Consider the following 24,173-nt stretch of genomic DNA (forward strand, 5'->3'; position numbering starts at 1 on the left):
GAACATTTGGGCGGAGATAACATGGAGCACGAGCGAAACCAACACAAGAGAAAATGTGTCTGAGCGCGCCGCTGATGGCGCCTTTGCGTGTAACAAAGTATTTCTGCACTTAAAAAAAAGTACCAGAAAGTTAGTAACTGCAGTGTTTACTAACCCTTTATCCTCTGCACTACGGGTCGTTAGCGCTTTACGAAGCATATGAGAGGTGGTATAATGCAAAGCCTCGTTTCGGACCTCGTATGTTGCGGTAGGTGCGTTACACGCTAATGCTACAACCATCAAACCCGAAGTGCAATTTCATCAGCGAGAACAAGGCACAGACGAAGAAAGAGGCATACAGGACGCTCGCTAGATTTCCATGGAAATACACATGCAGGGACGCAGCAACTGAGATACGTCTAGACAGCAGTGAAAAGGGATAAAGCTCACCTTGACGTCTTCGAAGCCGAACATGTCGAGTATGCCAATGAATCCATCGGTGGCGTGTCGCACCGCTGAGTTGAGCACGCTCATTGACTTGGACGACTTGGCACCACTCGAGCCGATCGTCGACGCGTGCTGGCTTCCGGTGTCTGGCAAGTTTAAAAATCACACAATCCCCACGCTTAATTCTGTCAAGAAAATCGTAGCACGTTAAGCTCGAACATGGCTCACATGATGAGCAGTAGACAAACAAGGGATGGCATTAGACCAACGTTTCTATTGCCTTCCTGAAGCATGTGCCGTTACTGATGATCATAATGGCGCCGTACTGCTGAGCACAACGTCGATTCCCTTACGCGGAGGCCCATTTGCAATGGAGGCGGAAGTGAGTAATGCTCGCGTAGTGTGCTGTCACTGCACACTCCAGGTGGCCGCAATTAACCTTCCACTCGACGTCCCTAAAACGTGCTGTCTGTCCTTTTCCACTGATCTACTCTTCTTCTTGTTCTTTCAAAATCAGAGTTTCGCCGCAAGCGCAAACCAATGAATCCGACCGCAACAAATTTTAATGTCAATCGAAGAAAGGCTAGCCGCTCACTCATTCACAAACGCGGCCGCTGCAGCAAGCGAAGCGACCTTCGTGTGGTCTAAGGCTTCAAATGAAACATTGCGATGTAAGCATAACACGTACAAAGCTTTGAGCTTCGGTTCAACCTATATATTGTACATGACGGAGCATTCCAGCAAATATGCGACATATTCTGTGTCACAAGTGAAATAGCTCGCGATGAATGCAAATAGCGCGAAAAAACGTAAGACTAGACGAAGAAGGCTACAGCACAAGCGCATACTAACAATATATATATACAACTATACATATACAATACATATGCAATATATATATACAACTATATATATATATATATATATATATATATATATATATATATATATATATATATATATATATGGAAGTCCACAATATTACTATCGCAATAATACGGTAATTTGCTGTTGCGTGATGGAGTTGTTGCCCTGACATCGGTGTTTTGCTGAAGCTCCCACTCGAACCGCCCGTTGTCCAGTCTTGTTGAGCATGTTGAGCTCCACCTCCAGTTTTCTCCAGTTCTCCCTTTTTCACCTTACGTATGAAATGGTCAAAACAAAAGATTTTGATTGATTGATGGATTGATTGATTGATTGATTGATTGATTGATTGATTGATTGATGTGCACCTTCAAGATATTGCCTAGACTCCGATGCATTCGCTCAAGTCCTCATTCAGGAATACATGATAATAATAATTGTTGCGGTTTAACGTCTCAAAACTACGATATTACTATGAGAGACGCCTTAGTGGAGGGCTCCCCAATTTCGACCACCTGGGGTTCTTTAACGCGCACCTAAATCTAAGCACACGGGCCTCTAGCATTTCCGGCTCCATCTAAAATGCGGCCGGGATTCAAGAAAGAATAGGTGGCGTCAACATACCGGTGTGGTTATGGACAGACTCGTTGGAGTCCGAGCTGAGCGTTCCCGAGGTGGACCCCATCCTCTTGAGGCTGTTGGCCCGCCGCACGATGGTGGCCACGGTGCGGCAGTACAGGGCCTTAGCCAGTGCATCGCGAACCTGGCTCGCCTGAAGAAAAGGAAAGCGAGGGATACAGTGGGGCCACACGGCGTGCAGTTACTTTCGGAATAAGTTTTCATGTGCGGATTAGCGAATCCGGTTCGTGAAATCACTGGGGGCACGCGAATAGGGAAAAAGAGAGCTCGATCATACTTCAGATTACACTCCTCAATATTTATGAGTTTTTGAACATATGGCAAATGAAGTGCACTTTTATCGCGCCCAGCAGCTGCAACACGCGAACGCATTCCCGCTCATGAGCTACCGTGCGCTGAATGTGTAACAAATGTACACAGTGCTTCTGCGCGATGTTTATTCACACGCACGGCAAGTTGCTAACCCTGAAAGGCATTCCCAACGAGGTAAAATTGAGTCTTTAGTCAGTCTGATTGATTTCCATCTTTTATTGCCGACCTATGGTGTTATCTACTCATCTTCAGCATTACTGTCAGCCTTATATCGGCTTACATTTTCAAACCCGTCCATTCACACAAATCTCAACGCAGTCACGTTCATGTGCCACCTCAATATTAATTGATCAGAGACGTGAATTGGGAGGGGTGCCACGACGTCCCCCCGCGAACGCTTTCACGAGAAGTTCTTCATAAAATTGTCTCGCTCGGGTGAGTCGGGTATTTCATACAAAATGCCCTTACTAGACTCCAACCACTGATAACTAGTATTTGAAGGTATAAGATCAAAAGGCGTATGGCATTAAAGAGCATTAAAGAACTACAATGGCTAGTTTTAAGCTCACGGACTCATGAGCCGACTAACTCAGACTCAAGTCAAGCCGTGAGTCCGAGTGAGTCCGGCTGAGTAATATGTTGGTGAGTCTGAGTCCGAGTGAGCCCTCAGAGCGGAATATATTTGTTGAGTGAGTCTGAGTGAGCTCCAACTTTTTTGCCGACCTATGCCGAGGCGACAGCCATGATCGTCTTTTCAGTGACACTTTCCGCGCTTCACGTGCAGAAAGCTTCACTTGCAGTGTACTGGGCGAGCTGGTATGTGAAAATGACCACTTGCAGAACCTCTGAAATGGCTTGACCAAGGCGCAATCTTGAGAGAAACAGCGCAAAATTTCACAAAGCATGGACAGAGAAACAATGATACACACACCACAGGTGCTGTGGTGTCATTGTTTGTCTGCCCAATCTTGCTAAAAGTTTGCGCTGCTTCTTTCCCGATCATGTACAACAAACTGGACCACTAGTACCACCTAAACAACGAAAGACGTCATCATCGCACGTCTTATGTGACGTCACAGTGACACCATCTGTGATCGCGTGACTTTTCATACCGTTCCGTCTGTGTTGACGGTCGTTTTTTACGTTTCATGAGGCATGCTTCCACCTTAATAACTTGCGTGTGCACGCGTCTATCGTCAAAATTCTTTTTGCATTCATTTCGGAATGATCGAAGGAACGCGTTGCACTGTAAAACTCGGCGGGTAAAGCTCCTTTAACAAATGCGTCGCAAATGTTCACGGAAGCGATTTAAGCTGGCAATTTGTTCCAATGGCAAGTGCAAGTTACGCCGTAGTAGCCAAAATGCTCGTTCGAGACAAATCTGGCAGACTTATTCTGTAGCAGTTCGAGTTTTTGGTAGGGCGCGTATTCCAAATGATGGCGGCATATTTTAGCTGCGAAAAAAGGTTTGGTCACTCGGTTTATGGAGCAGAGGCAGCGCCTGATGAAACCGATTATTCTATAGACCAGATTTTTCTTAGCCTCGTAGCGCGAGTGTCAGCCGCGCCGCTACTCTCGACACCAGGCGCCGCCTGGTGGTGCAGACGACGGCGGGGGCTGCTGATGGCGGGAGGTGACAGCCGCGCTTGCGTCGCGTGTTCGCTTGTGTCAGTGCTTTCAGAGCTGTTAGAAAGTTGCAGTCTTAGTTGCTTGCTTGCCGCGTACTAGGAACGGCAGTGCAATGTATAAAAATTCGTCCGGGTGACACTGCGCCGTCGTTGGGTGCCGAACAACGAGAGAAAAAGGAAGCGGCTGATGCAACAGACCTGCGACGTTCACGGGAACACGAGCGGCTTGTGTTTGTGGAGCGTGTATTCTAGACGTTTTCAAGGCCCTTGATTTCGATAAGTAATAAGTGAGCTGGTGCGTTTGCTCAGGAGGCCATATTTTCTACCTATTCAAACGGCTGCACTGCAAGTGTATGGGTTAAAACAGGACCACCTGCTGGATGAAAAAAAAATAATAAACTGAATTACTAGAACGACAACGACGAATCTTGAAATGAGAAAGACAGTATTCATCAGATATTTTTTCACACTGCGAGCCAATTACCAAATGTCTCTTAATTTTGCCTGAAGACTTACAGGCGCCACCGCAGCTGCCGAGAGGAAACAAACTTCAGTTATTAACATGCACAGAAATTTTAACAAGCGGTTGTTTAATCTTGCTTCTGAATCAAAATGCGGCCACCTTGGTTGTAAATTTGTTCAAAAAGGCGCAGGAAAACCTCGATGTAACGAACTGTTTCACTTTTTACAACTTCATGTCTATAGAACATATGTATTTTGAACCTCACAGCCGCGAGGCATGTCGACCTGTGGTTTCATAACAACAAATTTTTACTGTGACAGCAAAGGAAGGTCGAGGCGATAAATCCTGATCCGGCTCAATTGTGATCGAAAGGGCCCGTGTGACAGGGATCTTGTCATTGCAGGGGCGATCCTTCACTCTAAGAAAAAAAAGAGTATGCGTGACTCTTTTCGGAGAGTTCTGACTTGCCACGTATAGGACTCTCTTGAAATAGTCACGGTGATTCTCTTGGTGGGTCAGGGTCGGCTCGCTCTAGGAGAGTCCCCTGACCCTCTAGGATGAGTGGAAAGACTCTCATCCGGAGGATCACGTTACCACTTATAGGGAGTCAGACGACTCTTGCCGGTAACGCTCCTAGGGGAGTCAAGGGACCCACACCGAAGCATCAAGCGACTCCACAAGTATTTTAAGCTACTCATTTGATCCTTGCTCTACTTTTGCGCGACTACTGTTGAAAATAGTGGAGTATTCATTTTAAGCAAGTCCAATAATACTTGCCGTTCTGCCCAGCGACTGCAAAAAAAGAATTGTTCAGTTTTAGCATTATTTTAATAAAACTCGTCAAAACAACACATATTTTCCAGCAAAGTTATATAGAAAGCGCGAAAAGATGGTCTGTAATTTCCAATTAAGAAGTTTGGGTATTCCTCATTTACATGCTTCTATGAGTATAGCCAACTAAAATGTGTGACTGTGATGTGCACAGTGTCATATGGTGCTAAATGAACAGCAGAAATCGCCATCATGTTTCCGTATTTATTCCTTGTGATTAAGAATAAATCAAAAAGTGGTGACGGCTTGAGGCATCAGACTTGTGGCTTGCTAGGTTGTCGCTCCTGTCCAGCGTGAGCACCATGAAAAACGGTATCTGAAAAGCAGAACGTGATATGATGAGAAAATGAAATCGCAGTAAAGGTTTGCAAAACCTACACAACAAGTGGTTCACACAGACATAATAAAGGCTAACAACAAAACAACAAAGCACATCCTCCGGCAGCCAGGGGCATGCCGTGAGCGGTTATTGACCGCATGTTTTACAAACGTAACCCATCCTTAAATACTCAGATAAACAGATGCGAGTACTAGGGCCTGAACGACACCAAGCGCGTGCGTACGCCGTCTACGTCGAGATCAGACATGTCATATGCTAGAATTAGCGCACATAACTCCCACAATATACACTCACTCGATTCTGTTATAGCGCCCAACGTCATCGCAGTGTATGCAAACCACGAAAACAGCAAACAGAAACGAGGGAAAAGAGTGCACGCCGGCGGCCGCAACAACGCGCGCCGTCGAAAGTCTAGAGCTTTTTCACTTTACCGGCGAGGCGTGTCCAACTTGAATGACTACCGCGTACGTTCTGGAAGCCACCGTACTATATCTGCACCTCAAACTACCGTCTTTAAGCCAACAAAAACCATTACATATAGTGCGTCTGAGCGTTATGTACACAGGCTTTTTTTTTTTTCACGTTCCCACGCGTGGAAGCACGCTGCACAATCAAGGTCGATGGAAATGTTATTATGGAGTAGACTAAAGTGCACCTCAAAACGACATCTTGCACCTTCAGTAATGCAGACACGACGTGCGATCAGCAAGAAATGACCTTCGATTATTGTTTGCATCGCTCACTTTATGGGAGCTTGTACAGCAACGCGCATAACGGTGGCAACTCGTTAATTGACAGCTTTAGTTGGGCATCCGCAACAGCCCCGCGGACACAGGCTACTGTTGGAAATGGCTGGCAGATTCCGCAGAGCTGCTGCAGACGCCCAGCTAAGGCTGTATAATTAGTACCTACGAAAGCAGTATACTCACCGTTAACTGGCGCCCGTTGTCGGTGTCCACAGCTCCATGAATATTCCGCCATCCAAGCGTCACTTCGTGCACGGAGCCGGCGTCAACACCACCGAAGACGCGCAACCAACGCAACCACGCAACGCATTCCAATAGACCAGGAGACTGAGAATGACTGAGACGACTGAGAGAGGAGAGCGGCGCGCCACCCCGGCGCCAACCCCGTCTGCGTCGCCGAGCAAGGCGCCACGACGGCGCCAAAGGGCAAGCGTGCGATATGTATGGTGTGTATGTCGTATACGGCGGCTCTTCCGCAAGCCAATCGAAACGCGCTTCAGGAGGGTCCAGTGACTCCTTCCCAAATGAGAACTCTTTTCCTCTGCCTGTACCTTCCAAAAGGGGTCAGATGGACACCCGAAGAGAGTCACGGTTCCATGACCCTCTTTTGACTCTCTTTTTTCTTAGAGTGTTCAATTGCAGTTAAGTATATCCTGAACGAGGCACGTCGCGACAGAAAGCGCACGCGTGTGCGCCGCTTGGTCAGGATCGAACTCAATCAATATCGGACTCAAACGTAATCTTCGTCTGTTTTGATAGTGATTCAAAGCGCCTGTGCGACGGGGTGTTCTTGCAGACTGCTCTTTAAGAACACAGAGGTTGGGGGCCGGCATGCGCGCTGCGTCTAGCTTTGCTACAAGAGGCTTCGGACACTACGCCAGGCCATCCTTTCGCAGTAATTAAAGAAGCCGCACGTAATCTCCGCTACAGCGTTCTGCGTTAAAAACTGAAATAATCGCCTAATTAAATCATCCCGTTGCACTTTGCGAGAGAGCACAAAACAGCCATCGTGCAGCACAAAGTCGGACGGTAGCGCGGCATGAAAATATCTGTCGCTGCTGCCTTTCAGGAAAAGAAAGAAGATACAGCTTACTAGGCTTCATCTGGCCGTTATCATACGCAAATGCGTAAGTTTAAAACGTTTCTTGATATGATACAGTTCTAAAAAAAAAGAGAGAGTGGACAACTGCACGGCGTTGCAACTATTCAAACTTTCGTGACGATGTTGCTGAACGTTCTCGCGATGTATGGCAAGCTCCCTGGCACAATTCCACTGTTCGAAAATGTTGTCGCATGAAAGAAGATGCACGTTCCGACATTCAGAGAAGACTGAGCGGCTGCAGCGCTCGCGAATCTGCCATCGCCCGCTACTGACAGCCACAAACGTGGTGCACCGCGCTGTACGCCAGCGCGTTTCAGCAGCCCCCAAGCAAATGCTCGCACCGCGGCGCCTCGGTCGGTCAAACATGGCGGCCCCCTTCGAGCGCTGGAAATTTTGGTCTATACTAGCAGTGCGTTGTTGCTACGTGAAGTGTGAAGCAAACGCGCAGATATTTTAGTGTGGGTCCTTTTGCAAAGTTAACGTTATTAGTTTATGGACAAGTTTCTTATCTGCCATTTTTCACATCACTTAGCCATTTTAGCAGTTACGTTAGCTGAAAATTAGTATATTGTTAATCTTTCTGCACTAAAGTCAACCCTGACAGAAACACCTCAGGGTTACCAGAGAAGTGACGATCCAGTTCGTCACATTGCTCCTTATGTTAAGGTTACCAATTTTATTATAAGACGTTTATGGGCCGTCTCAATTGCCGAACCCTTTGAAAAGTCGATGAATACAGTGTCTATTCGAATTCAGACGCGTCGAGAAGGTCAGTCCAAGAAACTTTCGCTCTCAGGAACCTCCATGGGGCTGGTTTGTAAAAAGAAGGTTATTAAGGCGAAAGCCTTAGGTGCGTCATCAAACGCGAAAAGTGACCGTCGACGTCGGCAACGCAAACGACGCAAAAAACTTACGCGATCGCAGATGACGTCATGATTACGTCATCCGTGACGTCCCATATCGCCAAAATGTGTGTCGGTATGATGAAATAATGTACGATGACGTCATATGATGGCGTCTTCTCATGACATCGTCTTCACATGACTCCCCAGAAAGCTTCTGGGGAGGACGGGGGGATTGTCAACACACTTAGGGGAATGCGTCGGGAACCGCGTGAAGAAGCGCACTGACATTTGTTTCGTAAAAGACACCAACAATTTCACTGATTGCCGTACCGGTGTGGTGTATAGGGTTCCTTTTAGCAGCGGCCGCTCCTACGTAGAACAGACGGGTCGCTGTGCTAACCAGAGATTATTGGAACATAAGAGATCATTAACCGGAGGCTCACCTTCTAATCTGGTTTTACATTGTCGAGCGTGTAAGCGCACGCAAAAATTTGAAGAATGCGCAGTTTTGTACCGGCACAGGAATGAAGAAACGTGTCTAATGATTGAGGTATGGCATATCGATAATAGTGGCAGCGCATGCGTCAGCCAGCCGTTGATTAACTTGCATAAAGGAGAAATCAAATGCCTTAACAATTATCTTTCACGTAGGCCCCCACGCATGCCACATTGACAAGTTCGCCAATTAACTAGTAGCCTTGCTTTCATTTCCAGTTTATTCGATTCGCTCAGTGATGAGGCTTAGCTCTCAATATCGGATAGTCGCAGGCAGTATGCATAACTGCATTTCTAAACGGCGCAAGCAGTACCGTGGGAGGCTGCTGGTCTATACGACTGACCGTGCCGGCATCCGAGGCGGTCTTGACGATCTGGCCGCGAACGGAGCGCGTGCGTGACGTCAGTCCCTGGAAGAGGGCTCCGCTCGCGACGCCGAGCAGGGAGGCGACTGCCTTGACCTCGCCGCCCTTGGGCTCCAGCTGGTGGTGGTCGGAGTCAGTGAACTGCACGTTGCCCAGCAGCAGCACGGCCGCCAGCACGCGCACTACGTCCAGGAACGGGATGCCCAGCACCGACAGGCAGGTCTGCGCGCGCATTGATATAAATGCACGATACGTTGTTTGTGTACAGCACAAGACGCGTAGGCATCAGCCGTGACTCAACAAGGCTTCGACAACGCGACTTGTCAAGGGCACAGTTTCATCATACTTAGACTCACCAACAGACATGCTAAATGATGGAAACCACAGGTACACTCGAGGCAACAGAAGGTATGCACGACGGACTGACGCTGTCTCATATTGGCCGCGAGATCGACCTATAGGTGGCAGCACCATCGCCGCGTTAGTGTGGAGGGGCCTCCGGCGGCGCGTATACAAATGCACACAGCGGCGCTTCGTTGTGAGCGGTTTGAGCCGATTGTCGGCGAATAAAATGCGTTGATTGCAGCTTGATGGTAATGTACACGCTCTTCATATGCACAAAGATCATCCAACGTTACTAATACTTGTAAGAGAAGCGCAGTCTGCCGATGAAAGGGACGCTCACCCTGGATGACAGTGCGCTTACACACTATACGACGTTTTTGGTTGTTTTCTCTGTACGTGTTTAGCTTGTGTTCTCTGCACTACGCACTGCTGTAGCACGACTGAACTACTTAAGTGTTTACTTTTAGTTCATTTGTATACCAGCCCATATTCATGTGCAATGAGTTCAATAGCACTGTTTGCGCGAATACGCATTCGAATTTTTCAAATGCGAAGCATTTCTCAGCGAACCTCAGGCATTTTGGCCGTTTCTATCAACGTATTTATCTGTCTGTCTACCTATCCACCTACGTCTGAGCGCCTTCATTATGAGGGACGCCGTAGCGAAGGGCTCCGGAAATTTTGACCATCGGGTATTCTTTAACGTGTACCGAGATCGCACAGTACACGGGCATCTCGCATTTTGTCTCCATCGAAATGCGACCGCCGCGGCCGGGATCGAACCCGCGACCTTCGGGTCAGCAGCCGGGCACCGTAACCACTACACCACCGCGGCGGACGCAAGAAAAGTGGGGAAGCTGAAGATAGAACACCCGTGGAAGACGCTCAACTACCATCCACTCGTCCACGTGGTCCGCATCGCGGACCAGGCGGATTAAGCAGAAACCGGGGTCCATGCTTGCTACAATAAATTTGCTGAGAGAACCACGCCTCTCATCATCACCGGTGACATCAGCACTGATTTATCAAAAACCCAACAACGCATGGCCCTTATACTGCGTGAAAGACGGCTTGGATTTGGGCAGGGCATCAAAAGACCTCGCTGCCACAGTCCACGACAGGCGGCATCCATAGATCATTTCGTCGTAAGAGGAATCCAGGATTTCCACCAGCTGCACTACACCTCGCACTTCATACACTTAAGACTCCTGATAGCCGCGATCACAAACGCATCCGGTTAACAAGTCCGGTCCAGCGGCTGGTGCTCACTGATCGCGGTGATGATGACCTTGTTCAAGAAGTGTCAAGAACCCCTTCTACACATACACACGGGTTCGGTAAACCTCCGTGCGTTCTCCGTCATAACGGACAAGTATAGGTTTCCAAAGCAACGTCGAGCAGCGCCACTGCTCTTACCGTAACTGAGGGCATCCACGTCCACAACACTACCACCCCTGCTTCCGCGCACGCGCAGAGCTCTCGGATTGCATCTGTGGTGCGTCACAATGTAACTACTGCTGACTAGCAGTGCTCTGGGCCGAATGAGGCGCGCACGCGCGCATGTGTCCTTGCCGCTGCCGCTGGCAATTCCGGCGATAAACCACCTACGCGGGCAGCGTCTGCCCCCAGTAACGCATAGCTTAGCCGTGCGAGCGTCGCGCCCAAACTTGATCTTGGGTTCCCTGTAAGCATAACAACTGTAACCGTGACTGCAACGTACAGTACGTGCAGTGCGCCTGCGCGTGCCACTCGGCTGTGTATATACCTAGGGAAACTTTCCTGAATGAAGCGTAGTTGCTGGTAACGCCTGTCCTGTGCATCTGTGTTCCTTCTTTGTCCTGTTCGGATTCGCGCTATTTAGCATTGAAGAATATAAGCACTACATATCAGCTTACCGTGTCTGGTGTTGGTAACACCCACGTTGCTGTTGGCATCGTTACGCAACTCTAAACAACTGGTTATATAATACATATGCGAGTCTTCAACATATGAGTGTGCGTATACCATTTCCACATTTCTCTAGCGTCATTCCGTAATGTTTCACTCAATGTGAAAAATTACGCTACATTAACCTCCCGCACATGCTTCGCATAACATCGATTCCCAGGGTACGTGAGATCCTACCGAATTTTTAAATGCGAAGCATTTCTTAGCGAACTTCTGCGAGTTTGAGCGTATCTATCTATCTATCTATCTAGCCGCCTACGACTTTGTGCTCTCCTGGCCGTTTCGTTAATCGGATGCATACCAAAATTGGTATGGAATAACATGACCGATTACGAACATAAATGACAGGTCATAATATGAAAATCATGACATGCATGTCATGAACAGCATGATTTACACTCCACGGCCTTGGGGCTCTTGCGGCCATTCCGTTAATTTCATATACACCAAAACTGGTATGATGAGACATTTCAACATGACGAACATAACTGACACGTCGTAACATGAAAATCATGACACGCGTGTCATGTACGTCATGATTTACATGCCACGCTCATGACGCACTCGCGGCCGTTTCGCTAGGTTGATATACACCAAAATTGGTATTGCGCGATGTGACTATATGAAGAACATGAGTAACAGGTGGTCACATCAAAACCATGACATGTATGTCATGATTTACATGCCACGCTCATGGTGAATTCGCGGACGTTTCACCAGCTTGATATACGCCAAAATTGGTATTGCGCGACGCGCCTGTATGACGAACGTAAATAAGAGGTGGTAACATGAAAATCGTGACAGGCAAGTCATGTGCGACATGATTTACATGCCACGCTCATGATGCGCTCGCGGCCGTTTCGCTCGATTGATATACACCAAAATTGGTATTGCGCAACGTGACTGTACGACAAACATATATGACAGGTGGTAACTTGAAAATTATGATATGCGTAGCATTTACGGCATGATTTACATGCCACACTCATTGTCCGATCGCGGCCGTTTCGCTAGCTTGATATACACCAAAATTGGCATTGCGTGACGCGAATGTATGACGAACATAAATGACAGGTGGTAACATGAAAACCATGACATGCATGTCATGTATGGCATAATTTACACGCCACGCTCATGGTGGACTCGCGGCCATTTCGCTCGTTTGATATACACCAAAATTGGTATTCTGTGATGTGACTGTATGACGAACATAAATGACAGGTCCTAACATGCGAATTATGTTATGCATGTCATGTACGGTATGATTTACATGACACTGTTATGGTGCGCTTCCGGCCGTTTAGATAACTGAATATATACCGAAATTGGTATGGCATGACAGGAGTGTGTGATGAACATAAATGACCAGTCATGCAGTGTATATACCAGAATATACGTTTCATTGGCACGGTATATACCACATTGCGCATGCACGCGTGCATGGCAAACATGCGATATATGGTGAACTAGATGCCATGGCACGAATGATTTCATTTGGCTCAAAAATAAACAAAGCGATGTATGCAGCTCTTTGCTGGCTGCTTCGCATTACATCGATTCCCACAGTGCGTGGGATCTGCCGTAATTTTTTATCGTTCAGTTCTTCATTAAATTTAGGATAGTTGATAAGTTTAGTCAGGAAAGCTACGTGATTGACAGCGCTTTAGCGCCACGGAGACGTTCAACGCGTACGCACTTGTTCTTGCTCCAGTAACAGAATAAAAAGGCTTGATCGAGGGAGGGAGCTTTGATCGATTGCTTACGTGCACGACAGTGATGCAACAAAGGTCCGGTTATTTTATGGGAATAAGTGTCTTTTTTTTTTTTTTCAAACTAATAATGTGCGCTGTCTTCCATCGATTTCGAACAGCTCCACACAAACGCTCAAGATAATGTAAAAAAGAAAAAGATGAGGTTTTGCGTGAAAATATACGACAGGAATGTAAGGCACGTTGTCGGGATTAATTTTGAACATTTTGGTTCTTCAAAGTGTACCTAAACCTTAGCACACAGGTGGTTCTGCATAAATTTCGCCCCCAAGTTAAAATTTCGCGCGGCAACTCCGTTTATCACTGTCATTTCATTCCATATTGTCTTTTTTTAGGGGATAGTTTGAGTACCGAAGTGTCACACTTTACGTGATAGAAATATTTCGCTGTAGCGGGACCACTACATTAAAAGGACATCTTAAGCACAACAAAAGCTAATCGCATAATCGATGAACTACAGTGCCGCAGTTATACACCTAACAACAACGAGAAAGCGCATGGCCTAGAGCCTCGTTTTTGTTTACCAACGAGTCGCTAAAACGGTGCCTTCACACACTATTTAATGCTCCTCATGTTTGGGGCTATGCCAAGCGCACTTTAGGATGTGCTTGAACCAGAAAGCGGCACCAACACTGAAATCATTCTGGCGAACGAAGGGTACGACACCAATACACAGCCCCCTCGAAAGTCGCACTCACTGATCTAATTACAATGCGCATGCAGCCGAGCAAGCTCATTTGCTTCTGTACACCATGTTAGGTATACGTACCAGTAGTTGAACTCGTGCTAACATAACGGAATAAACCGCCCTTTGAGAACGTGCAGGACGTACGCGCACATGCAGAAACGAAGTGGCTAGCAGACGACGCAGGGAGCAATCCACACTAGGCGCGCTTCAGCCAGTAGCCGCCAGGCGGCGACTCCGCTCGATCTCGCGGCCAATAGTTACCGGCTTCTGTTCTCCTGTACTGCGCAAAAATGATTACTTACGCGAGGCGGTATCAATGCAGAGTAGTCACACGGGCTCCACTTCAACAAAATCGAAGATCCCCAGTGTCAGCGTTAGCGCCAGCACAAGCACGCCACGGGAGGCATCCACACCCCCACTGCGCATGCGCGTCCCCACCCTTCTTTCTCCTCTCCTACGCTCCCGCCCTGTCGCGCGCCTCATTCTCGCCTGCGCAACGCCGCGATGAGCGCCCTCCTACGCTCCCCCCTCTCGCACGCCCTTGACGCTACACTTCACCGGCCATCGTCTTCAAAGCGCCGCGTGCACCGACGCTAGGAATCGCATACGGTCTCTATTTTAAATAAAGACGCAACCACCACGTACAAAACGTCTCTCTCTTCTCTTATACATTCTCAATACATTCTCATTCGTCCTCTCAATAAATTACTCCATCTCCTGCTCAAGCGCACCATCTCCCCGCTGCTTCGCATCCACACATGGTTCCCTTTAGCGAGAGATGGTGTAATGTTTTTGTTGATTACGGAAGTACAGCATATCTGTCATCAGCCTTGCTCTCCAAAGACTATGCAGGCCATTTAGAAATATGAGGTCATAAGGTAATGTCCTGTCCCTTGTCGCGTAAAGGTACCTAATAGTAACAGGGTAATGTCTTCCAGGAGCAAGCAATTCAAATACGCAGGATATATGGAAGGTCTACTGACACTCTAGACTGGTTTGCTGTGTTTGATTTGTGTTTGAGTATGTCTGAATATTAATTTTTGAAATGTCATTCTAAGTGTAACGGTTTCCTTCCCTGTTATAAGGAAAAAAAGTACACTATCTCCCGCTAAAGGGGACCACGAAGCGATGCGAAGCAACGCTTTGGGCATGTCGAGCCCGCGTTTCATCGGTAGCAGTCTCCCGCCGACGTTGCCGTTTGCGCTGGGCTTTCCTAGCCCGGAGCTCGGGGCCCACTTGCCAACGTTTACGTTGCGCTTTGGCGCGTCAAGCCTTCCGCTGCTCCACCCGCTCCTCCGCGATCTCGGCAGGCGTTAAGGTATTAGTGCAACTGGCGCCGACGTTAACGTCGGAACTCATGACACCGGCGCAGTCAATGAGCGTGTGCACGACCTAACGCAAGCCTTTTATCTAAACGAGGAGGGGGAGTAGAGAGGGGGAGTGGAGAGGACGTGTGTGGAGAGGGTTTGCGCATGCGCAGTAAAGGTGGTCACGCCGCACACCACCACCGGATTGAATTCCGCCATAAGCTGCTTCGCATCTAAAGAGAACACCACGCAACATGCCCAGGTTCAAATCCCGCTGGAATCATGTTGCTGTCTTTTTTAACACCCGAGTGTTTTATGCCGGGGTCCACCAAGTACATCCGTCACGGATATGACGTTGATAAAATGGACGCCAACGGGTGCGAAAGGAAACAACCAAGAAAAAGATCCCCCGCTGGAAATCGAACCCACGACCTTGCGGCCGCGACGGCAAGCGCCCAACGCCCTACCGACTAAGCTAACTCGGCACTGCAGGACACGGCGCGACCGCGCCTTATGTCTTTCACACATTCCCTTTCTCACGGTGCTCTCTATTGGCGATGTAGGTAGGCGGGGCGGAGCGGTGCCGCCGTCTGCGAGAGGTGAAAAGAAGTAATGGTTCACGATCGACATTTACGATAGCGCTCACTCCGAGATTGCGGGCGATATCGGAGGTCATGGTTAAAACGTCTCGGTGTGCGTCGGCGCGCTGGCATCGCCGAGGCACCCTTGACGCAGTTCTTTCTTTGCCTTTCGCTTCGTGTTAGCGTGCGTCGGCTCATCGGAGTAGTGCAGCTTCCACATGCAACAACGGGATTTCTCCGCCGCCGACTGCTTCGATTGCGAGAGCGCCGACTAACAAAACTGCAATACGCGTTGCAGAAAGGACGCGATTTCGACGGGCGAATGTCGTGGCTTGGTGGAGCGAGACCAGCGCCTGCGAGACAGAGGCCAGCGGGACGCACGCGTTTGCGGCTCAGTTTACGAACCTTTACCTCCCGTGTTGCCGAAGCGCAGTGTGTGGTAGTGTATGCATGAACGCAGGCGTCAGTCACTCATTGCTAGAAAGCGCACATTGTGCTGCTTTTCTCCTTAATTGACGACGCTTTGAAGAAGTGCATACCGGGTACCAGTGTTGATTATGAGCTTGTTGATATCATCCTTACGCGGGATTCACGATTCGCTGTGCCCAAATATACGTTCACAACGTCAGCTACCACAACGGTTTAATCATGATCATGGGCGTTATAGTCGTCGCGGTAGAGACATGCCGTCAACATGGGTGCATCCATGTCAAAACGGTGCTGTAGCTGCCAAACACGAATAGACAATGTACAAGCACTCGTATATCACTAGACAATAAGCACTACTTCTGTGAAGACACGTTTCACCACTTTCGTGTTATACCGATTCCTGTGACGGAGGGATCAGCCATGCTTTTTCTCTTTAAAATGGGCTGTTGTTGTGATCTCATAGCAGCTTTCGCTGTAACAAGGCAGCGTGTCCTTCCTATCAAGGAAGCCGCGCATGCAACAAGACTTAAGAAGATAGGCAAAATCGTGCCTATGTCAAACACATTGCTTGCTCCGTCACTTAGCATGGCATGTGACCTTGATTAATGATCAAGTGCACAATGCTGCTACTGGAAAAAGGAAGCAGTGGGAGCGATCATTTGAGCCTAACTTCAACCACATGTGCAGAGGCTCGGCTGGGCCCCGGCTCACCTTGCCTTATTTAACAGCGATCCTGGTCGACTAGCGTCTTGTAAGAAGGCTGGCATTCATTTAGTCTAACCAACTGCAAAAATGATTTTGAAAATGGTGCCTAGGCGGCGCCTTTAACTTACATTGCGTGCAACGAACTTACATTAGCAACCGACGAAAATGTAGTACTAGAGAACTTCAATTGGAAGAAGGCTGAAGGAAAAATTCCTAAGCGCACTACTCCGGGCTTAGATGGGGTTCCCATCAGCCTCATTAACGAACTCGGACATAAAACTAAAGAAGCACTCCTGAAAGCCGTAGAAAAGTGCTTACAGGAGAGGGAAATACCAGACAGTTGGCGAAAAAGTAGAATGAACTTAATCTATAAAGGCAGGGGAGAAAAGGATAACATTCGCTCGTATAGACCGCTAACCATTACATCGGTGCTATACAGGATGGCGATGCAGGCATTAAAATTAAAAATAGAAGCGTGGGTAGAACAAAATGATATTTTGGGAGAACTTCAGAATAAATTTCGAATCGACAGGCGGTTAGACGATAATCTGTTTGTTCTTACCCAGTGTATAGAAATATCGAAAATAGAAAACAGGCCCTTATACGTAGCTTATCTAGATATCACCGGGGCGTATGACAACGTTAATCAGCAAATTTTGTGGGATATATTGAAAGAAGTGGGCATAGGGGACGACTGTATACAGCTTTTGAGGGAAATATACCGAGAAAATACAGTTTGTATAGAATGGGAAGGAGTAAGTAGCAAGGAGAGCGTTGAAATTACTAAGGGGCTGAGACAGGGATGTCCTTTGTCCCCGCTGTTATTCATGCTGTACATTGTGAGGATGGAAAAAGCGCTAGAAGGTAGCAACATTGGATTTAATTTGTCACACAAACAGGTCGGCACGATGGTTAAGCAGAAGCTTCTAGGTCTGTTTTATGCTGATGATATTGTCTTATTTGCGGACAGTCAAGATGATATACAGCGACTGGCAGATATATGCGGAAGGGAATGTGAGGCTCTAGGACTAGGATTTAGTGCAACAAAATGTGGATTGATGGTATTCAACGATCACGAAGACCATGCGGTCATAATAGAGGACCAAAAAATACCGAGGGTAAGCGAGTACAAGTACCTCGGAGTATGGGTAAATGAGGGGGACAGATATATGGAGGTACAAGAGAAAGCATTGGTAGTTGAGGGAAAGAGGAGTGCTGCAATTATGAAGCACAGAGCTTTATGGGGATACAATAGGTACGAGGTGCTTCGAGGGCTGTGGAAGGGTGTGATGGTCCCGGGGCTTACATTTGGGAACTCAGTGGTGTGCATGAAGTGAGAGGTACAATCAGGAATGGATGTAAATCAAAGGACGGTGGGCCGCCTCGCGTTGGGCGCTCACGGGAAGACGACAAATGAGGCTGTAAAGGGAGATATGGGATGGACAGGCTTTGAAGTGAAGGAAGCTCAGAGCAAAATGAGATTGGAAGAGAGGCTGAGGAAAATGAAGAAGAGTAGATGGGCAGAGAAGGTTTTCTGGTATTTGTATAGAAAAAGCGTTGACACGCAGTGCAGAAAAAGAACTAGGAGGCTCACCAGTAAATATACGGCTAGCAGTGCGGGCGATATGGCAACAAGGAGCATTAAGCGGAAGGTCAGAGAGGCGGAGAGGACTTATTGGATGGCAGCGATGGAAAAGAAGCCGGCTCTGAGTAACTACCGAAAGGGAAAAAACGAAATAAGGAGGGAAATGTTTTATGATAATTCAAGGGGAAGCGCTTTGCTGTTTGAAGCAAGGTCGGGCTGCCTTAGAACGCGTAGTTATAAAGCGAGATTCAGTAACGAAGAAGAACAATGTACATGCTGCGGGGGATCTAAGGAAACGATGGAACATGTACTGATTGAATGTGGCGATATTCACCCAGTTATACGTGTGGGCACGAGTCTACATGAAGCCTTGGGTTTTAGGGACAACAATGGAAAGCTGAACACGTCCACGATAGAAATAAGTAAGAGACGGTTAGAGTATTGGTGGCAGAAAAGTAGAGATAAAGTACAAAAATAAATAATGGGGAAAAATAAGGTCATTCTGCCTTAAGAGGCAGAGAGATGGACCGTGAATTTATATTTTTTTGTATAATAACAAAGATTTAATCAGTGTAGATAAGGTATTAAGCCAACTGAAACAAGGAAGTTTTTTTTGTTTTTCTTCTTCGAGCCTGGTGGCAGACATGCCACCACCCCGTTATAAAGGCGACGCTCATAGGATCCATCCATCCATCCATGCATATACCTCCTTCAAAAAAAAGTCCGTCAACTACTAAAGGCATTGTAATGACGTGCAAGGATATTCCCCAGAGAAAACCCATGCAAGGCGTGCACATTTCAGGGGGCCTGCGTTTCAATGGGGATAACAGTATTAAGTTAGGGGTTGATATCATTGAGACAAGCAGGCCCGTAGTCAGGGAGGGGGCGCCCAAGGGGCCCGAGCCCCCCCCCATCCCCCCGAAATTCTGATGGAGGGGGTGTTGTACCGAAAAAAGTAATAAAGATGGGTGTTTCTCAAGGCTTTCACCAAGTGCCCCCCCCCCACTCCCGAAAAAAATTCCTGGCTACGGGCCTGGAGACATGTTTAAGGTATTGGTGGAAAGGATGGGATCGATAGAGCCAACAATGCTAATAGGTAGTTGTACCAATAAGATAGATCAATAATAAATAGTCAGCAGGTGCGAGACTCCTGCAGCACCTGTAATAATACAAATGCGTGTTATTGCGAAAAGAGGAGGTGACGATTGATCACCGCCCCGCTTTAAAGCAAGTATTAACAGAGATTATCAAAGTGCATAACCAATATTTTGTGAAAGGCACTTGAAGTGCGATTCAAACAATTCAGTCGAATTAAAGTATATCTGCAAAAGTGGTCGCAAGATGCTCGGTTGATTACGATGGCTCTCACCTTCCAGGCCTCAAAACGTGTGGCGTCCTGCGCCTCGTTCTGGCTGACGTCACCGCGATTCAGGTAGCGCAGGTTCTGCACCGAGTACCCGTCGAGATGAAGCTTCCCTGCGCATCGCAAAAAGCACAAGGAATTCAAGAAAGGACCTGCGTATTCTTAAGCAAAGTGGGTTTACGTCAGAAGAACACCATTGGCTGGAGTGCAAAAGCACATTCCAAACACATTACTGATCAAAGTTACTCCGCATTATTTAGTCCACAATACGCGGGATTTTTCAACTCCGCATATGTATATATACATGCACACAGACAAACGCACGCACGAGCATATATAAAGTATGGATAAAGCCCCCCACCACTGAAAAAAAAATTCTGGCTACGCCCCTGAAGCGATTGCATCCAAGTGCACCTTGCAGATATTAAAGCTCTATTAGTACCTCAGCAAGAAGCAATACTAGGGTTGCCAGGTTTCGCTACTTTGCGCGAATTCGGCTACATTTTTAGGCCGGTGGCGGCAGAAAAATCATCTAGGCTACTTGGCTCCCTTTTGGCTACTTTCTTGACTTCTCGATTGAAGCGAAATTATCACTATCTGGCACGGTGTAAGAATAGTTTAGGTGAGAGAACGGCGCATAGGGGAGGCTTCGTGGGGAGAGGTGCATGCTGTTCTGGTTAGGAAACCTCTCCAGAGAGGGCGTGCTAAACTAGCCACCTCCAGGACGGACGTGTTTTTCGTGGGCTCCGGAATGACAGCGTCAGATAAGTGCCTTTTTTTTTTGCATGATTCGAGCTTGTTTCTTTAGTTAAGCCACTAGATTGCAGCTTAATAGAGCTTACAACTTTGTACTGTTGGTACAAAGTGGTGTGACAGTCGCTTCGGGTGTTTTTTTTGTTTTTTTTTTTTTTAATATTTGTTTTTTTTCGGCCACCACGTGGCTGAAAGGTGCACAGGTGCTTTGAAGTGTAACATACTTGCGGAGTTTTGTGATATCATTTGGCTTTAAGTGTGTCTAATCTGCCGCGTGAATGCTCTATAGCCATGGTCAAAAAGACCGTAAAGTGTTCAGGATGCGGAATGGGGCGGAAAATAGAGGTTTGTGAGGATGAGACGACAGAGAGAGCAGACGCCAAGTGTAAGCAATGCGAGTTAGAGGCGAAGATGGAAATAATGATGGCCGCCCAGGATGAGCTCAAGGTGAGAATCTCCGAGCTGGAGAAAGCGGTAGCGACAGAGCGGGAAAAAACGATGGCTATGGCGGAAAGGCTTAAGTCAGCCGAGGAGGGATTAGCAAAGGTAGCCATGCCAGCAAAGGTAGCCATGGGGAACAGGGAAGCAGGCGACAGCGGGAAAAATGGGGCATCGACCCCCACAGTGGTAGGCGCGAAGGGGGAAACAGGTTTGGAAAAGACAGGTGCAAGGGTCACAGGACCCACCTTCCGCGAAGTAGTCTTGGGAACGGGAGGGGACAAAACAACAGCAGTAGCATGCGCTAGTAACAGGTGCAGTGGCCAGGTGCGGGAAAGTCCAGCAGAAAAGTCGGATCACGTGATAATCGCCGGGGACTCGAATTTAGCTACATGCGCAGAAGCAGTCAAGGAAAGGGTGAGAGGCGACAAACGAGTTTTAATAGGGAAGTTCCAGGGCCATAGGCTGGGATCAGTGATGAGACAAGCTAACGCAAAACTCGCAACTAAGTCTAATGGACGTAACCTCGTGATAATCGCGGGAGGTCTAAACGACGTCTTGAGTAACGAATCAGCCGAACTAGCGACCACATTGGCGAAAGGGGTCGATGACATGCGCGCCATTTCCCCTCAGGTGCAGATAGTGGTATGCACAATACCGGAGGTACCGGTGCGTGACGGCAACCTGCAAAGAGCGGTTGTCGACGCAAACAAAGAGATATGGCAGATGAGTAGAGAGAAAGGCATCGAGGTAGTGGAAATAAACAGAGAGGTGCACAGGTGGGGTGGTTTTCGAAGAGACGGAATACACTTCGATAGGAGGCTTGGCCATGAGGTGGGTTGGCGTCTTGCAGGACGCGCAGTAGCTTTTTTGGGGGGCACGCGGGCCCTTCGGTGCCCATGGTAGCTTGTAAGGAGGAAAACAACCAGGGGGACTCTTTGACAGGTAGTATAGCGAAAAAACAGAGAAAAGGTAAAAGAAGGGAGAAGGCGCGTGTTGCAATTAGTTACATTAACATGCAGGGTGGCAGAAAAAAGGCAAAATGGTTAGAGATTGAGGGACAGTTAAACAAGGAACAGATAGGTGTTTATGCGGTTACAGAAACACACCTTAGAGACTTGGAAGAGCCACCACATATTGAAAATTATGTTTGGGAAGGATGTAACAGGATCACATCAGAAAGGAGAGGTGCGGGGGTTGGAATGCTAATTCATAGCAGAACAAAATGGGAGAGAGTGAAACAAACGTGTTCAGAGCACATATGGGTTTCGGGCACAGTAGGTGGAAAGAAAGCGTGGCTAGGTGTAGCTTACTTGTGGACAGGGAATAACTGCAGAGAAAAGAATCTGGAGATAGTGAAATGCATAAGCACCGTTATTAAAGAATTTGGTCATGATGCCGAGATAATCCTTCTAGGGGACATGAACGCTCACATTCATGACCTTGACGGATATTCAGACACCAATGGCAAGTTATTGCTAGATCTCTGCGAGCAACATAGTCTTGAGATAGTTAACGTGGGGCCTAAATGTGAGGGGCAGATCACGTGGGAAGTCAGAAACCGGCAATCGAGCATTGATTATTGTTTCATGACAGAAGGAATATATGACAAACTTAGAGAGATGAGAATAGACGAAGAAGGCATTAACAGCTTGGGTAGTGATCATAAACGCATAATATTACAAATGGGATATAAAACTGAAAATAAGAACATAGAATCAAAGTTTGGCAGCTCGTATCTAAATGACAAACAAATAACAAATATAGCCGCAAGAGTCGAGGAAAAAGTAGACGAACTACCAGGCAAAGACTGGAAGTATAGTGAGCTGCTACATGTAATCACGAAAGAAATGGAAATAGAGAAGAAAACTATTTGTTGGAAAGGAAAGAAAAAGCCAAAAAGTTGGTGGAACAAAGAAATCCGGGAAGCGATCGAGATGCGACGTCAGGCATCACGGGAGCACAGACAGGCAAAAAAGGAGAAGCGGCCACAGGACGAAGTCAACCAAATATGGGAAATATATTTAGAGCAAAAATCCATTGTGCAGAAATTAGTCGAGGCAAAAATTAAAGGTGAAAGTGAACGCTGGATGACAGAGATTCGCGAAAAGAAGAAGGCCGCGCCTAGGATATTTTGGAGCCACCTAAAAGCGCTGGGTAGGAAGTCTGTCACAATGCAACAACATATGGTAGATGAAGGAGGAAATCAATTGGAAGGGTATGAAGCGCTAGGTTACATCCGAAAGATAACAGCTGATTCGTTTAAAAAGGTCGCCCCGGGGATTCCCCCAGTGAGTAAAAGTACGCAAAGGAGTGCAACCGACGAAGATGTAGTACTAGAGAATTTCAATTGGAAGAAGGCCGAAGGAAAAATTCCTAAGCGCACTACTCCGGGCTTAGATGGGGTTCCCGTCAGCCTCATTAACGAACTCGGACATAACACTAAAGAAGCACTGCTGAAAGCCGTAGAAAAGTGCTTACAGGAGAGGGAGATACCAGACAGTTGGAGAAAAAGTAGAATGAACTTAATCTATAAAGGCAAGGGAGAAAAGGATAACATTCGCTCGTATAGACCGCTAACAATTACATCGGTGCTATACAGGTTGGCGATGCAGGCAGTAAAATTAAAAATAGAAGCGTGGGTAGAACAAAATGATATTTTGGGAGAACTTCAGAATGGATTTCGAATCGACAGGCGGTTAGACGATAATCTGTTTGTTCTTACCCAGTGTATAGAAATATCTAAAATAGAAAACAGGCCCTTATACGTAGCTTATCTAGATATCACCGGGGCGTATGACAACGTTAATCAGGAAATTTTGTGGGATATATTGAAGGAAGTGGGCATAGGTGACGACTGTGTACAGCTTTTGAGGGAAATATACCGAGGAAATACAGTTTGTATAGAATGGAAAGGAATAAGTAGCAAGGACAGCGTTGAAATTAGCAAGGGGCTGAGACAGGGATGCCCTTTGTCCCCGCTGTTATTCATGCTGTACATGGCGAGGATGGAAAAAGCGCTAGAAGGTAGCAACATTGGATTTAATTTGTCACACAAACAGGTCGGAGCGATGGTTGAGCAGAAGCTTCCAGGTCTATTTTATGCTGATGATATTGTCTTATTTGCGGACAGTCAAGATGATATACAGCGACTGGCAGATATATGCGGAAGGGAGTGTGAGGCTCTAGGACTAGGATTTAGTGCAA

The 24,173-nt window shown here is 47.3% G+C and overlaps 1 protein-coding gene across 1 annotated transcript in view; it reads right to left on the bottom strand.

Moving 5' to 3' along the window:
* Positions 1-24,173, bottom strand: part of LOC119400559 (unconventional myosin-Vb-like) — a 260,416-nt gene that overhangs the window by 80,272 nt on the left and 155,971 nt on the right. The window contains exons 9-12 of the mRNA XM_049417693.1: positions 19,782-19,888; positions 9,036-9,278; positions 1,915-2,062; positions 430-572 (exon numbers count right to left, since the gene is read on the bottom strand). Coding sequence (XP_049273650.1) covers positions 430-572; positions 1,915-2,062; positions 9,036-9,278; positions 19,782-19,888 — 641 coding nt within the window. The remainder of the gene's footprint in view (positions 1-429; positions 573-1,914; positions 2,063-9,035; positions 9,279-19,781; positions 19,889-24,173) is intronic.

Source organism: Rhipicephalus sanguineus, chromosome 7 (assembly GCF_013339695.2).
Source record: "Rhipicephalus sanguineus isolate Rsan-2018 chromosome 7, BIME_Rsan_1.4, whole genome shotgun sequence".
Classification (NCBI taxonomy): Eukaryota; Metazoa; Arthropoda; class Arachnida; order Ixodida; family Ixodidae; genus Rhipicephalus; species Rhipicephalus sanguineus.